The following is a 17,176-nucleotide window of genomic DNA, read 5'->3' as shown; positions in this document are numbered from 1 at the left end:
ATTTTTCCAGTCTCTTGCATCATTAAAAAACCAAACTTAAGTTTCTAGGTGCTTTCAATTGTTCCATTTTCATTCCTACTGCCAGACTGTGTTAACTTTACTGCTGTATGAAAAGCAGGCTATTAATCAACATTCTATTCATATATACAACAACGATGGCATTATACACTTAAACAGAAGATGATTTTACGTCTGCTTCTTAGGCAGTTCTAACTTCTCTTTCCCAAGTGACAATTGTCAGTTGTCACTGTGCTATAATATTTCTACTTCTATAATATAGGTATAGATATAATATATCTATGACTGTCCCACTGGACTTGTATGATCTGAAAGACAGACCTCTTGTCTTGTTCACATTTAGTTTGAAAAGAAAATACTGAAAATGGAGGCAATCAAAATTTGACAATAGAAAACAATCAGCGAAAGAATGATGGCTTAAGCAGGCTGCTGTAAGAACATCTTGATTCAGTGACCATTAGATGGCGCCTCAAGGCACCCAAAATTAACTTTCTTTACAGACAGTAAACATTTACAGTTAATTTTATGCCCAATCCTTTCCATATTTCCTTGTTTATATGGAAATGAACATTTATTGTACCGTCATTTTAATTCTGGTTGTTTTGAAGCCCAGACAGGCATATTACATGAAACATTTGCCTTGTTGCTGCTTAGAAACAGGCCATTAACAAAGCCAAATATAAATGGAATTGGTGGTAAACCTTCCTTTTAGATGACTGCAGGATTACATTTCATACATCACAGTGTCCATTCCATCTCTGATGTCAGTGGTGACACCATCAGCATCACTGTTTTCATTGCAGCAGGGACGTGCAAATTTTAGAGCTATGCAGCACTACAAGCACTTATTTGGTAGCAAGTCCTAGTGAAATCAATGAGAGATTTCCAAGTAAGGATGAATAGGAATGTGTTGCATGTGAGCAGGACACGCTGTACATCAAATCAGGAGGAATATGGTAGGAAATACAGTGATTGCTGTTGAAACGGGGTAGTTGAGGAAAGTGCCAGGTAAATGATGGTGACAGTATATAGAAGCAATGGAGTGCTTTCAGAGTATATCGAATAGAATTCCCAGCATTTCCAAGACCTGTGCCTAAGGAAGATATAAACACTCATATGCATTTCAGTAACAGTGATAAGAGCAGATGCTACTCTTAGCTATTAATGTGTTTGCAGATTGAATTTACCCTGCTCATCATGCCTGCTCAAAATGCCTTGATTTTAATGTTCCCCCCACTCTGCCTAAATTATTTACTCATAATTTGTTGTGGGCATTTAGTACAGCAGCTAGCCAGGAAGTCCCCACTGGTGTATTCTCAGAGTTTACTGGCTTGCTGAGACTGAATGTGTCGAAGTTACAGGTGGGTTATGCAACATTTCAAAACATATGTTTCAAGTCTGCATGCTGCTTTTGCACCTGCACAGTCAGCAGTGTTCCTTCTAAGCTGAGTTAAAGCTAGCTCACAGTTTTTTAGCCTCCAGTTCACAGATTTTTGTCTTAGCTCAGGAAGGATAGCCCCTTCATTTATGAAGCAGCTCACAACTTTAATGCCAGTAGCTCACGGAGTAGAATTTTTGCTCACAAGACTCCACAGCTTAGAGGGAGTACTGACAGTCAGTTGTGTACATCGTGTTAGTATAGGCTTAGAACTTTACTTGACAAACTACAGTGTGAGAATGCACAAAGTATTTGTGATCCAGTTTAGAATTGTTGCTGAACCTACTCAATTCTGGAAATAACAAACAAGAGGGTATGGAACACTAGAGAAGAAAACTGTTGTTCTCCCCCCACCTCATCCCAGTAGGATGAAGATAACTTTTTTTAAAGCCTCTTTGGTTTCTCCCCCCGCCCCTGTGGGCAGTTGCATAGGTTGTAGAGATGGATGCCCATAGGAAAGCAGAGTGTGAATACATCTGTACCAAACATTTTCAAGAAAACTGGGAACATTTTTTAAAAAATTGTTCAAAGCTGCTGCTTGCAAATTCTGATCAAACTGCACTTTGAGCAGAGGAGTGATGACACATCACTAAAAGGGAGTTAAATGACACAGAGATTCCATCTACATTACATTATTCTATCAATATCATTAACTCTTGCTTCAGTGCAGTTTTTCTGATATATTACATTCTTATTCTGGACACATTGGTAGGAACATGAATTACCTAGTCTTGGGTGTTTTGGTGCATGGCTAACTGACATGCATACCCTAAATGTGTGGTCCACTTTCCAGTGAAGCCCAAATTCTCTCTGAACAGCCAGAGCAGAAGGAACAAATGATCCTTCCACATCTCTCTGGGTCTAACTTCATGTTATGTGTCCCTCACACCTTCCATGGGTCCCAGTGATCAGACATGCACTTTAAGTTCTAAACTCAGAACTCAGTTCCCAAACATGTGGGGAGGACCAATTCAGATCAAGGGTACAGAGAGAGGGGTCGGTATAAGCCTCTCCCCCACTTCTTTCCCCATCTGACATGGTACTGGGGCACTATTTGCCCCACATACTGCTCATCAGTATAGACAGAGCTCCCAGAATAATAATCAGTGTTCACCAAGGTTGTTTAAGGTAATACAAATGACATGGGGAGTTTTAAGCCCCCTTGTTCTGTGCCCCCTATTCCAATCAGCCCCTGCACACTTGGGAACTAAGTCTCATGCATGGAACATGCAGTGCACACCAGACTGCAAATACCTAGGGAGGATACAAAGAAAATGTAACCCATAGATAGGCCCTCACTCTTGTGCTAAAGGAGCTGCTGGCTTAGATTCTATCCCTGTTTTAAAGAACACCTCCATTCTGGGCAGTGACCTTCACATGGCCATAAGGGAACTTATTGATAAAGTGGCAGGGCATTTCCACAAGCTTGGAAGGGATACTGTTGATCTGAATATAGTGATATTAGAAACAAAGTATTTGGACTGGATTCCTACTTCCTCTTCTGACACTGGTATGGTAACAGCCACCTCGTGATGGGGGGTGGGAAGCAGGAACCAAAAAAGGTAAGCTTGCTATGATGCAACATGATGAACTACATAGCCTGTTGTTCTAAGTCACAGCTGCTAAAATAGAAACACTTTCTTTTTACTATTGTGACATTATTTATTTCACAGTCTGAATGTGTTCCAGGGCAAAGTTCTGGGGCTGAACTTTGGCTCTTTGCTAAATCAAAACAGCTCATTAGTAGAATAACTGTTGTGAGATCTAAATACTGAAACTTTTAGGGCACAGAATATGATGAAAGGGAAAAAATAGTCTCACAGGTGAAACAAATATTGATATATTTATAGACAATCAACTGATATTTATGCTCATTTTGATTGCTCCTACTGTCATCCAAACACATGACAAATTGCAGTTTGGAGATGCCAGATTCATCCACTATTGGCAGACATACTCTGATGACATCCTTGCTTGTCAGGAATGTTCCTGATTTTAACATAGGGCACGATCAAGAAATAATGATTTTTTAATACATGGTATGATGATAGATACTCAGGGGGCAATCAAGTCATGGCAAGATATTAGAGATGTAGACATTCAGTGGTTCTTATATTATCCATCCATCCATCCATCCATCCATATAATAATAATAATAATAATAATAATAATAATAATAATAATAATAATAATAATAGATTTTATTTGTATCCCGCCCTCCCCGCCTAGGCGGCTCAGGGCGGCTAACAACATTCCATACATTAACATAAATAGGTAAAACTTTAAATTTAACAATTAAAAATTTAAACATATAAAAACCAGTTAATTAAGTTAAAATACATAATTTAAGTTACATTAAATGTATCTGGCAGCAATAAAACTGTTCTGGCGCTGGTTCTGCCAGTTTAAATAGTTCCATGGTAATATTATAGATGGCGATTCTTTTATTCCTAGCAACTCAGCAGTCGATATCAGTATAGGCGTGTCTGAAAAGGGTGGTCTTGCAGGCCCTGCAGAACTGGTCGAGGTTCCGCAGGGCCCGCACTTCCTCCGGAAGCTGGTTTCACAGTGCAGGAGCCGCGGCTGAAAAGGCCCGTGCTCTGGTGTTTTGGAGTTTGACCTCTCTCGGCCCAGGGATGGTCATTTTATTTTTACCCACTGACCTCAGTGCCCTCTGGGGTTCATATGGGGAGAGACGGTCCCTTAGGTAGGCTGGTCCTCGGCCATATAGGGCTTTAAAGGTAATAACCAACACTTTGTACTGGACTCGGTAGGTGATTGGCAGCCAGTGCAGTCCGCGCAGCCCCGGCCGTATGTGCTCCCATTTCGAGAGCCCCAATAGTAGCCTGGCCGACGCGTTCTGCACCAGCTGCAGCTTCCGGGTCCGGCACAGAGGTAGCCCCAAGTAGAGGGCATTACAGTAGTCCAATCTTGAGGTGACCATTGCATGGATCACTGTTGCGAGGTCGCGACATTCCAGGAAGGGGGCCAACTGCCTTGCCCGCTTCAGGTGGAAGAATGCTGACTTGGCAGTGGCTGCTATCTGGGCCTCCATTGATAATGAAGGCTCCAGTAAAACGCCCAAACTCTTTACCTGGCGCACTGGTTTCAATGGTGCGCCGTCGAAAGTTGGGAGAGCTATTTCCCCTCCTCCCTCCTAGGGCGCCGCGACCCACACAAAGGACCTCTGTCTTCGCTGGGTTCAACTTCAGCCCACTCAATCTGAGCCACGTCGCTACAGCCTGCAGAGCCTGATCTAGGTTCCCTGGGGCGGGGCAGGGCCGGCCGTCCATTAGCAGATAGAGCTGGGTGTCATCTGCATATTGATGGCAACCCAGCCCAAACCTCCGGACAATCTGGGCAAGGGGGCGCATATAAATGTTAAACAGCATTGGGGAGAGAACTGCTCCCTGAGGCACCCCACAGTCAAGTGTGTGCCTCTGGGAACGCTCACCCCCAATAGCCACCCTTTGTCCCCGACCAGAGAGGAAGGAGGAAAGCCATTGCAAGGCCAACCCCCCAACCCCTATGTCGGCGAGGCGGCGCTTTAGCAACTGATGGTCGACTGTGTCAAATGCCGCCGACAGGTCTAGTAACATCAGTACCGCAGCCGCCCCGATCCAGTTGCCGCTGAAGGTCATCTACCAAGGCGACCAGCACCGTCTCCGTCCCATGGCTCGGTCGGAACCCAGACTGGCACAGGTCAAGAACGGAAGCGTCATCTAGGAACCTCTGTAGCTGCAACGCCACTGCCCTCTCAATGATTTTACCTAAAAATGGTAAATTAGACACCGGACGGTAATTCACCAATTCGGCCGGGTCTGCTGTACATTTTTTAAAGAGAGGGCGAACCAACGCCTCTTTCAAGGGCGTTGGGAAATGCCCCTCTATGAGGGATCTATTTATGATGTCCCGTAAAGGACATCTAAGCTCCCTCTGGCAAGATTTAATCAGCCAAGAGGGGCAAGGATCCAAATCGCATGTTGTTGGGCGAGCAGCGGAGAGGATCCCATCGACTTCCTCTTCTTTCTATCTATCTATCTATCTATCTATCTATCTATCTATCTATCTATCTATCTATCTATCTCTCTCTCTCTCTCTCTCTCTCTCTCTCTCTCTCTCTCTCTCTCTCTCTCTATACCGTTAGCAGGAAAGGCCTGTGGCAAATCTTGGAACGTTTAGGATGTCCCCCAAGGTTCCTCAGCATGATCATCCAGCTACACGAAGACCAGCGAGGCCAAGTCAGACACTGCAACGACCTCTCGGAGCCCTTCCCAATAGGCACAGGTGTAAAGCAAGGCTGCGTTCTCGCGCCAACTCTCTTTACGATCTTCTTTAGCATGATGCTTCAAAGAGCCGCAGTAGATCTAGATGAGGACGATGGTGTCTACATCCGCTATCGCACCGATGGCAGCCTGTTCAACCTGAGGCGACTAAAGGCACACTCCAAGACAATGGAAAAACTCATCCGAGAGCTACTGTTTGCTGATGATGCTGCACTCGTCTCCCACTCGGTATCAGCTCTGCAGCATATGACGTCCTGCTTTGCAGAGGCTGCCAAGCTATTCGGCCTAGAAGTTAGTCTGAAGAAGACAGAAGTTCTCCACCAGCCTGCACCCCAGGAAGATTATCACCCTCCCTGCATCACTGTGGGTGAATCAGTTCTGAAGACAGTCCAGCAGTTCAGCTACCTGGGGTGCATCATCTCCTCAGATGCCAAGATCGACAAGGAGATTGACAACAGGCTGGCAAAGGCAAACCGTGCCTTTGGCCGACTGCACAAAAGAGTGTGGAGCAACAAGCATCTGAAAAAAGGCACAAAGATCAATGTTTACAAAGCGGTTGTGATGACAACCCTCATCTATGGCTCCGAATCGTGGGTTTTATACCGTCATCACCTGCGACTCCTTGAGCGCTTTCATCAGCGCTGCCTTCGCACCATCCTCAACATCCACTGGAGTGACTTTGTGACCAACACTGAAGTCCTCAAGCGGGCAGAGGTTACCAGCATCGAGGCACTGCTGTTGAAGACGCAGCTGCGCTGGGCAGGGCATATTTCTAGGATGGAAAACCACCGCCTTCCCAAGATTGCCCTGTATGGCGAACTCTCCACCGGCCATCGAAATAGAGGGGCACCAAAGAAGAGGTACAAGGACTCCTTGAAGAAATCCCTTAGCACCTGTCACATCAACCATCACCAGTGGTCTGACCTAGCCTCAGATCGCAAAGCATGGAGGCACACCATCCACCAGGCTGTCTCTTCCTTTGAGAACGCACGCATAGCTGGTCTTGAGGACAAAAGGAGATTGAGGAAGAATCGCACTGCTACAGGACCAACCCTAAATCAGACTTTTCCCTGCAGCCGCTGTGGCCGGACCTGCCTGTCCCACATTGGTCTTGTCAGCCACCAGCGAGCCTGCAGCAAACGTGGACTATTGCACCCTTCTTAAATCTTCGTTCGCGAAGCCAAGCCAAGAGATATATATATATATATATATATATATATATATATATATATATATATATATATAATTTTGGGTAATCATTTTTTCTTTTTTTTTCTTTTTGTATCCTGTGCCAAAATGGGTTGAAATTTGCCCAGCTCCCATTCATTTTTATGGGGAAGTGTGCAGGAGAAATCCCAGGTAGATTATGCCCTTTTCTTGTAAAGTTCTCCTGCCCCAATTACTTTGAAACATCACTGGTTTTCACCACAGGTTGTTTCTTGTTTATCTGCATGTGGTTTTTATGGAGTCAATTGGCTGCCACTTTAATACCAGAGATTAGGTGGTTTTCAGTCTTGTGAATTTCTACATAATTCAAAAGATCCTTCCCTCCAATTTGACAAAAATCCACCAATGTGGCAATGACAGAATACATACTGCACATTTACCAGAAGAACACTTATTTCCATGTTAACTATCTAATGATTGGGATCCTATTCTCATTTACCTGAAACAAGCCCCATTAAACTTGGCAATTTCTGAGTCAACATGCACAAGATCAAGTTATGCTGAAACTCCGGTTAAGATCACAATCCTTGGATATCCCATCTGTCTGTTCAACTTACTTTATATATAAAAAAGGTAAAGGTAGTCCCCTGTGCAAGCACCAGTCGTTTCCAACTCATAACGTTTCACAATGTTTTCACAGCAGACTTTTTACGGGGTGGTTTGCCATTGCCTTCCCCAGTCATCTACACTTTCCCCCCAGCAAGCTGGGTACTCATTTTACTGACCTCGGAAGGATGGAAGGCTGAGTCAACCTGAGCCGGCTACTTGAAACCAGCTTCCGCCAGGATCGAACTCAGGTTGTGAACAGAGAGTTCAGACTGCAGTACTGCAGCTTTACCACTCTGCGCCACGGGGCTCTAACTTTCTTTATAGGCCATTGCAAAGCCAGAAAACCCTAATAGAAACTTTGCAAAGAAATTCTGCAGGTGAACTGACACACACACTAAATAACATGCTTTGCAACTGAATTTTTACTGTGTGAGAATAGTAAAAAAAACCACTTGCAAGGAAATTATGCAGGTGAACTGACACACACTAAATAACATGCTTTGCAACTGAATTTTTACTGTGTGAGAATAGTAAAAAAAAAACCCCACTTGTGAAAGTCACTCTGTGAAAGCACCCTGATTCCTCACAGCATCTTGTGCCTACCTTCTAAGATGGTCTCCAGCACTATTCAAAATATCATGACCAGGACTCACGTCACCATCATGTCCTGAGGAATTTTCCTATCTCTTTCAAAACTTTTTAAAGGGGTAGGGAACGTTGGCTCTCCAGATGTTTTTTGCCTACAACTCCCATCAGCCCCAGCCAGCATGGCCAATGGCTGGGGCTGATGGGAGTTGTAGGCAAAAAACATCTGGAGAGCCAACATTCCCTACCCCAAAGTTCACGTTCTCCTGTCATTTGATTGGTCCTGATTAAAGGTATCATATAGGCTGTGTCGCAAGCCTAATATGCTAGTTAAACTATGCTTTTTCCTTACAGATTACAGAACAGATACTGTGTCCCGTGTCAGATGCACAAATGAACTGCAGGTTTTCCTCAATTCCCACACGTGTAGTGGCCAACTGAAATCACTTCTGTGGCATGTGTGGAAAATGGGACTGCAGTCCCTCCCCATGGCTCACTGAGGAAACCCACAAGGGTACACATGGGTTTTTCCTAATGGTCAAACTAGTGACCATTTTGGGATTGTGCCCTCCTCGTGAAGAGAAAGGTTGAAGGAGCTGGGCTTGTTTAGAAGAGGAGGCGGCTGAGAGGTGATAAGATCACCATTTTTTAAGTACTTGAAGGGCTGTCATATATTATAGAGGATGGTGCAGAATTGTTTTCTGTGGCCCCAATGGGTTGAAATTAACTTCCTGTTACAGTGGTTCCTCAGTGGAACAGGCTTCCTTGGGAGGTGGTGGGCTCTCCTTTGGAGGTTTTTAAACAGAGGCTGAATGGCCATCTGACAGCAATGTGGATCCTGTGAATTTGCGGAGGGGGGGGAGGTATTTGTTCAGGGGGCTAGACTAGATGACCCTGGAGGTCCCTTCCAACTCTATGATTCTATCCTCATCCAGCAAGAATAGGCTCCCACGCACTACTGACCTAACTCAACATGGCAAGGCAGTTCATGCCCATATTACAATGCTCCCTCTAAGCTGTGAAGTCTTGTGAGCAAAAGTTCTACTTTATGAGCTACTGGCATTAAAGTCGTGAGCTACGGCATAAATTAGTTTGGTCTGGGGCCATCCATCCTGAGATAAGACAAAAATGCGTGAGCCAGAGGGTAAAAAAACGATGAGCTAGCTGAGTTCACACTAACTCAGCTTAGAGGGAACACATCTTCCTATATTGCAAGCAACCTACGGGGCGGGTTTCGAGACAGAATCGGGTCCCACGCCGTCATTCTCCAGCCAGAAGAGCCGATCTTTCCTCGCCAGCCCGCCTCCTGTCCCGGATCCACCCCAACACCAGCTGCCGCTCTCGGGAACGGCGCCCGCGCATGCTGTGTGGGCCCCTCTGGGAAGAGGGGGCGCACGCCGGAGTGCTTCTCCCTCCCCCCCCCCCGCAGTTGCGTGCTGACATCACCCTCCTCCTCCTCCTCCTTCTCCTCCTCCGGCGGCTGCTGCTGCACAAGAGACTCGGCTTCAGTCTGGCTGGACCCCGGAAGTGGCGGGCTGGCGAAGTCTGGCGATAGCGCGTGGATAGCGGCGGCAGCAGCTGCGGCGGCTGGTCTCCGCCTGGGCGGGGAAGAGGCGTTCGGCGGCGGTGGCGCGCCCTCGCAGCTGGCCGGCGGCGGCGAGTCCAGCCTTGCCTCTCGGGGCGTTCTGCCGGCGGGGTCGCAGCGTTCGCGGCTGGAATGGTGCTGGCGCCGGCGTTCGGTGCCTGCGTTCTACGGAGGGAGCAGTCCGAGCGCGGGAGCCGCGATGGAGATGCTACTGCTGCAGCCCTTGGGGTGAGTGGCCGACGGCGCCAGGTGGAGGGGAAAGTGCGGGCGCGGGAAGCTGGCTGCTCCACTCCACTCCACGGAAAAGGCAGTGCCGGCCACTGCTGCTGGTCCTCGGGGCACGAGTTAAGGGCAGGCCTCAAGTTCATAGTCTACGTGCCGAGGGTTCCGTGTTGCAGCAGTGGCTTCAATGCCTCTGAGCATGTGCAGGCTGCTCACATATGCCCATGTGAAATGGTTAGAGGGGCTGGTTATCTTCAGAGGGTGCTGCGGAGAGCTTTTGCTAAGAAGCTGTCCTCTTTGGCCTGGAAGGGCTGCTCTCGAGTTCTGTAGTTACACCCTAAAGGTAGATAGGCACTCTGTATGTGGTCAGATAGCATAGTTGTATTAGCGCAGTGTTCAGCTTTTTTGAGACGATTTCTGCTGCATTGCCTTTGTGTGGTTTACAGTTCTAATCCTAAATGTGGTGGCATCATCTCCTTTGTATGTTCCCCCCCTTGATCTCAACCTATATGTGGTCCCTGTGCTAGAAGAAGGCTTTATGGGTTGGGAGGTCACCCGTGAAGCAGGGTGGCGAGGGGTGAACCTCAAAGAGTGTGTGGGTTTATTGTTGCTTCATTCCTTTTTGTTGGGCACAGTTGATTACTTATCTTCTGAGCATGGCTTGAATAACTAATAATAGTCGTCTTGTATTGTCAGTATGCTAAGTGCTGCATAATGTAGAGAAAGGATGTTCTTTGCCTGTTAGAGTTGCAGTCTAATTTCACATTAACATTTTCACTTTTTAATATGGAATAACTGTCAAATGCCTCAGCTTCACTTAATAAGCATGTAGTGCAATGAACGTGTTCTAATGCCTTTCTACCAAGAATGCCAGGTTGGTAGCTAAGTATTCTTCCAGACTACTCAATCTGTATTACATTATTTGAGATTGCACCTTAACTCATTGTTGAAATGGAAGAAGTGATGAGAGTGGTGAGGATTGCTTGCCTTTCTAGTTCAGGACGTGTATGTCTTTTCCTTTGCACTTGGCTTACTTTCCTGCCTCTACCCTGGGCTTTAAACGTTCCCTGAAGTCCTTTCTGTGGTAGTTGGGAAAATGAGGTTTAGGGGAACATGCTCAAGAGCTGTGTGCAATAGCTAGATAGAAATCTGTTTCCCTGTCTAAGAAGGCCTTCTTTATTGAGCAGTGTCTTTGATGAAGGGCAGGGTAGAGGAGTCATACCACTCTTCACTCTGTGGAGTTCTTATTATTATCTGCCACCTCTTCCCCCCCAGCAGGGCCACTACTTGAAGATACTGTTATTCATTACTTGGCACAGCTAATCTTAGCAATTTACGTAAGTTAGTTGCCTGCCTGTTGTTCTCCAGTTGTCCCACCCTACCCTCATATCACAGTAGAGAATCACAGCTAATAGAACCCCCCTGCCATTTGTCATTTTTACATTTGCATTTGAAAATGCATGGGTTTTTTTGTCTGCTAAGGTATGCCAAGCAGTTAGCTTTCCTAGTGTTCCCCAACTACATCAATTCAGAAGTGTCTCCTGTTTAAGAGTGTGCCTTGGAGGATGTTTGCCATTTTTCTTAGTGAGCTTGGAACGTTATGAGTCGGAAACGACTGGTGCTTGCACAGGGGACTACCTTTACCTTTTTTATATATAAAGTAAGTTGAACAGACAGATGGGATATCCAAGGATTGAAAGGATTACCAAGTCTAATGGTGTTAAAAATGACAGCAGCCATCTTCCAACTCTGTTCCTCAGAAGAAATATCATGGTTGAGAGAAGAGTAGGATAGTGCTGGTTATTTCCTTTATAACTATCAGCTTTCAGAAACTTGTCTGTCAGGCTCGATTCCTAGAATAGCAAGCACAAGAGAAACATTTAAGGATCTGAGAAATGAAGTTGTGATAGCTGGAGTGTGTTATCTGGCAATCCCTGTCACAAGCTATGAAAGGTATGAAATTGGAGATGGCAGCTGTCCAACTGCTGCCATTCTTTGGTATTTGACCAATGTACTGCCTGCATGTCTACAGTATGTTCTTTTATTTTAAATCCCCCTCCCCACATTTAGCTTTACATATGAAATATGCTGCCTTGGGTCAGTTGTCTGCATCTGTCATTCAGTAGCAGGTAAAAGTTAACATGCACAGAGGATTCTGTGGCCTTGTGGATTCCCCCCATATTTGCAGACTAATAGAAAACAGAGTGTGCATGTGCATTTAGAAGTGGAACTGAGGAAAGTAATGGCAGGCACACTGGATTCTTTTGACCCAGGTGCTGCACACAGTTTTTAGGGTGCCTGGTAGTACTGGGCTACAGTCTACAAGATAAGGCCAAGCCTCAAAAGCTTGAGAGGAGAGGAAGAAGATTTCAAGCAAATGGAAGTAAACAGCAAAGCCATATATAGAGGCTGTTTCCTTGGAAAGAATCAGTATGAATGATGAGCATGAACTGGACTTTTGTGTTATAAGTAGGAAATAATGCATAATAAAACTGGCAAGAACATTGGCTTAGTTTATATTCCTTGAAAGGCTAGTATTTCCTTTCCCTTTATCCATTTAATTCACATGTTGCTTCTTCTGTTTGTATTCATTTTATATCAGTGATGCTTTCAACTTATTTTGCATTCAGTCTTACTGTTGATACTGACACTTTCCACAATAGCTGATGGATTGAATTCAACCTCTTCTTCCACTCAGTCTTGCCCAGTTCTCCTTTTAATACAGCCCCCACCCTACATCACTTTTCTGCATTCAGGTCCCAGCTTCTTCAGCAATTTTTTTTTGGGGGGTGGGAATCAAAGAGGACCCTTTCTTTTCTCACCAACAGAAAAGCTGATTAGATCCAACCTTTTTTGGGGGGGGGGGGACATAGAGTCACAGCTGACTTATGGCAACCCCACTTAAATTTGTGGGAAATCCCTGTGTTCACCTTTCTTCTCAAATCTTTTATATTTTATTTGAAATGCAGTAGCTTTAAGAAATAGAACCTCTTTGTAACCCTATATCTTGAAGAGTGGGGGATGGAATGAATGAAAGGCTATGAAATTGTACACTAGCACAGTAGCCTTTTCCATGATAATGAACAATATGTAAGGAGAGGTTGTATATGGTACAGTCCTTTCAGTGCACACAGTTGCAAGAATAGTGAAACACATGTATATTTAACTGCAGTTCACATGACTGGGTGCCCTCAAATCTGGATTTTCCAGTTCTAGATACCAAAGCAGGAAGATCCACATGTTGCCATGTACACAACATGACAACCCCAAGTTAGCAGGAGGATCATGATGTGTGTGATATTCCCTTATGCGTTATTGATTGTGACAAATGAAAAATAATTAATTATGGGCAGGGCTTTTTTGCTAGGAAAAGTCTAGCAGGAACTTATTTGCATATTAGGCCACACACACACCCTTATGCCAAGCCAGCAAAACTGTGTTCCTGTGCATTCCTGCTCAAAAAAAGCGCTGATTACGGGCATGTTTCAGATACAGCAATTATTTACTGAGGTCTAGATTATGTTTCTGGCTAAAAAGTATATCTTAAGGTAAATGTTTCTGTGCAGAGAACATTCTTCCAGGTGGTCCCCACTAATTAGTATTGTTATTTTGATCTCCTACAAGTATTTTAATCAGACTTAAGATCCTTGGAAGCTGTCCATAGGTAGATAAATATTGTTTTTGCATCTTTTGTTTTCTGTTTCAGTTGTTGGAGAATAATCATAGTAAAGGTCTGAAAGTACACTTCACTTGGCTTACTTTCTTGCCTCAGTCCATGTTACTCTATGCCTGTTTTGGCAGTGATAAGCTCTCAAATGGGCAATTACTGAATGAGCCTTTTATTATTTGCAGATGTACCAAGCTGTGCCATCAGAAGCCTCTGGATCTGAAAGATGATAATACTGAAAAGCACTGTCCTGTTACAGTGAACCCTTGGCATATGAAGAAAGCTTTCAAAGTTATGAATGAATTAAGAAGGTAATAATGAATCCTTCCTATGCAGGTTGTGTGCCTGCTGCCTTTTGAAAATTGTATGCAACAGGCAGAATCTACATTCTGTCCAATCTAGGCTGTTGTCGTATTTGAAACTAAATTGTATTGGAGTTGAAAGTTTTAAGAGAGGTATGGATGGAGATTCTTATGCTCGTAAACTGCTATTTTTAGGAACTTGTTGAAGAATGTTGCATGTGGAAGCTTGAGAAGCATCTAGAGAAACACTCCTATCCTGAACTACATGTGATAGTGGGAGGTTCTGCATCTTCAAATGTGGGTGGCTATCAAAGATTTGTAAAAATAAATGGTGGAGGAAAGAAATTTCATACAGAAATGAAGCTGAGTGCTGACTCACGAAGTGGAGGGTGAGCCATGGCCACGTGGCACCTTAAGTGGCCCTGTTGTCCCCCCCGCCCCCATCCTTCTCCAGCCCCTGGGATAGACCCAGCATCAGGCCAGGGCAGGACCAAGCTTCTCGTGTTTTTTGTTGCAGCAGTAATTGCCCTCTTGTGGTGTAGTGGTTAAGAGTAGTGGTGGTTAAGAGTGGGGGACTCTAATCTGGAGAACCAGGTTGGATTCTCCACTCCTTCACATGCAGCCAGACCTTGGGCCAGTCACAGTTCTGTCAGAGCACTCTCAGCCCCACCTACTTTACAGGGTGTCTGTTGTGGGGAGAGGAACGGAAGGTGATTATAAGCTGCTCCAAGACTTCTTTGGGTAGCATCTTTTCTTTTTCTCCCTCCCTCCTGCCTGTGGGGCCACAAACAGTACTTGGGGTAAATCCAGGCCCAGGCTTTCTCTGGCTAATCCTCTCTTTCAGATATGCTCAGCCATGAAGCTCACTGATCTTGGACTGTTCACACTCTTGGACTGAACTTGAATGTGGAGTGGTTGTGAAGACAAAACTTCCTGGAACACTACCCAGAGCAGTTCCAAGGAAGGGTTCAGCACTGCTTTCTGCCATTGTTCCATTTACTTATCTTGATTTAGAAAATCTCTAATTTTATTTTCAAGAAAGTGTTCTGAACTCCATTTGCAATTGCCCCCATACGATGGTCACCCAGTGGTTTGCTGCCCTCGTGTATAGTTCTGCCTGCCTTTGCTCAAGGACTGGAATTGCATGCCCTCAGTCTGGGATGCGAGTAATAGAAGAAGCCATTTTGATAGGTGGTGTTATGGATCATGAGGAATGGGAAATCTTTTTTGTGATACCTTTGATATATCTCAGAGTTGACTGACTGAATTAAGAACTACTGTCTTGGAATTTTTATAAAGTTGGAGCATATGTGTTGTTATTAAAGGGTCAATTCTTATGAAAGCCACTAATGCTGGCTATTTTGTACACAGACTGCTTACAGCATGAAGTCTTCTAGGCTTTCTCTCAGCAAAATTAAAAGTTGCAGTGGTCTGTTCTGCATTACTTGACTCTTTGTAGATATTTCAGTTAAGTCTTGAGGGAAACTCCTACAATTCAGTTGCACTAAACTGAATATTTACTACTTCTTTTTTTAGGCATAAATAATGAAATCTTGGTTGCTTACCTTTATTTAAATAGAGTGGTGGTTTGGATTCATGATACTTATCTTTGAGTGTGATTATGCTCTCTGTTCATACTATTTCCTCTGTAATGTGTGCTGCATTGAACATACTTGGAGAATCAATCTCTGTCACTTTGAGTGACTTTAAGCAAACTAGTACTATGTAAATTGTGCAGGGGGAAATGTTGAGGCAGTGAGTGTATGCACGGTCCTGATTCAATGCCTAGTGCATTCAACTTTTATCTGGAAAACCTAAGTTCAAGGCCTACTTCTTTTAACTCACTGGGTGACTTTCTATCTGTCTGTCTTTAATTCATTACATCAGTAAATTGGATATATCAGTCACCTGTCTTGGAGCCCCATATGTGCATTATGAGGTTGTATAGCCAAGGGAGCAAACCATTTTCTTTTGTATCCATCATGCTATCTTAGTCAAATATGAAGCAGAGGCATACTCTTCTAAATCCATTGAAATTAGTTGACTTAGAAGGGTGCAACTCTACTCAGGATGGGAATGCACGGAAGTACTTTGCATGCTGAGGATTCCTTTTGTATAAAAAAGTGTTGCATGTGTCTCTCTGTACATAAAACATTCACTTTATGGAAAAGAGCCAAGGAAAACAGTGGGCTGGATTCCATGGATTTGTTCTAACTTTTGGCATAAGGTTTTTCAGATCTGTGGGATCTAACTCTATGAGATTTTGGTTGTGCATCCTTAATAGCAAATTGGCTTAATTCCAGTTTGCCATGATACTCTTGGATAATAATGTCTTGCTGTGGTTTCTCTTTAAATGAGGAAAGTTGTTTAATTATAAGGAACTAATTATTTTGATTCTGCAGTAGAATTGGGGTGTGTGTGTTATAATTCAGTGTTAGGAGTCAGGCTACCTTGGGGGGAATTACAGTCCTCCTACAGGAAGGAGATTGTAGCTTGGGGATGTTCCCACATCTTAGCCTTCAGGTGGCGTGTTCTATAGCATGTAGTGCCTTTTATCAGCTGTGGCTGCTGTATCCCAGTGATCCATGCACGGATTACATCCAAGTTAGATTACTGTAATGTTCTCTTTGAGAACTGTCTGGAAATATTAGCTGAGCCAAAATGAAGCAGCTAGGCTGCTGTAAGAGACAGGATGCAAAATTCAGGGTGCTGGTTCCTATCATTAAGTACCTAAACACTTTGGGGCCAGGACAACTGAATGACCTCTTCCTCCTGTATGGTACAATCTACCAGTTAAGATCTTCCTCACATGCCTTCCTCTCTATGCCCCTGCCTTCTCAGGGGAGGCAGGTGAGTGTCATTAAGACCAGAAGAGTTGCAGTGAACTAGAGATATGAAATGCTGGGTGGGAAGAAGAATTTTATTCATTTTTTCCAACAGACAAATCAGGAAACTTTGTGGAGCACTGGGGGAAAAACCTTCCTATGAAATATGTGTTCTTTTAGAATGAGTGAAATTCTTTTTCAGACAAAGTAGAAAATTTAGGTGAACTTAACCTCCCCTACTCCCCCCCATTTTTCCTTTTGGATTTGAGTGAAATGAAAGACAAATTGAAATGTGTAATTGTGCAAAAGATGAGATGTGGTGCTGGAGAAGACTCTTGAGAGTCCCTTGGACTGCAAGAAGATCAAATCAGGGAAATCAACCCAGACTGTTCACTGGAAAGTCAGATGCTGAAACTGAAGCTCAAATACTTTGGCCACCAAATGAGAAGGGAGCACTCCCTGGAGAAGATCC

The 17,176-nt window shown here is 44.3% G+C and overlaps 2 protein-coding genes across 3 annotated transcripts in view; one reads left to right on the top strand and one right to left on the bottom strand.

Moving 5' to 3' along the window:
* TMEM192 (transmembrane protein 192) overlaps positions 1-17,176 on the bottom strand; it is a 488,151-nt gene that overhangs the window by 26,552 nt on the left and 444,423 nt on the right. The window lies entirely within an intron of this gene.
* Positions 9,676-17,176, top strand: part of KLHL2 (kelch like family member 2) — a 64,177-nt gene continuing 56,676 nt past the window's right edge. The window contains exons 1-2 of one of the 2 annotated variants that reach the window (XM_060246560.1): positions 9,676-9,916; positions 13,763-13,888. In XM_060246560.1, coding sequence (XP_060102543.1) covers positions 9,888-9,916; positions 13,763-13,888 — 155 coding nt within the window. In that variant the 5' untranslated portion in view covers positions 9,676-9,887. Of the gene's footprint in view, positions 9,917-13,762; positions 13,889-17,176 lie in introns of those variants that run through there. The other variant, XM_060246561.1, reaches the window with a different exon arrangement.

The sequence above is a fragment of the Heteronotia binoei genome, chromosome 9 (assembly GCF_032191835.1).
Source record: "Heteronotia binoei isolate CCM8104 ecotype False Entrance Well chromosome 9, APGP_CSIRO_Hbin_v1, whole genome shotgun sequence".
Taxonomy (NCBI): Eukaryota; Metazoa; Chordata; class Lepidosauria; order Squamata; family Gekkonidae; genus Heteronotia; species Heteronotia binoei.
Note: the sequence above shows the minus strand (reverse complement) of the source record. Positions and strands in the feature narration are given on the sequence as shown.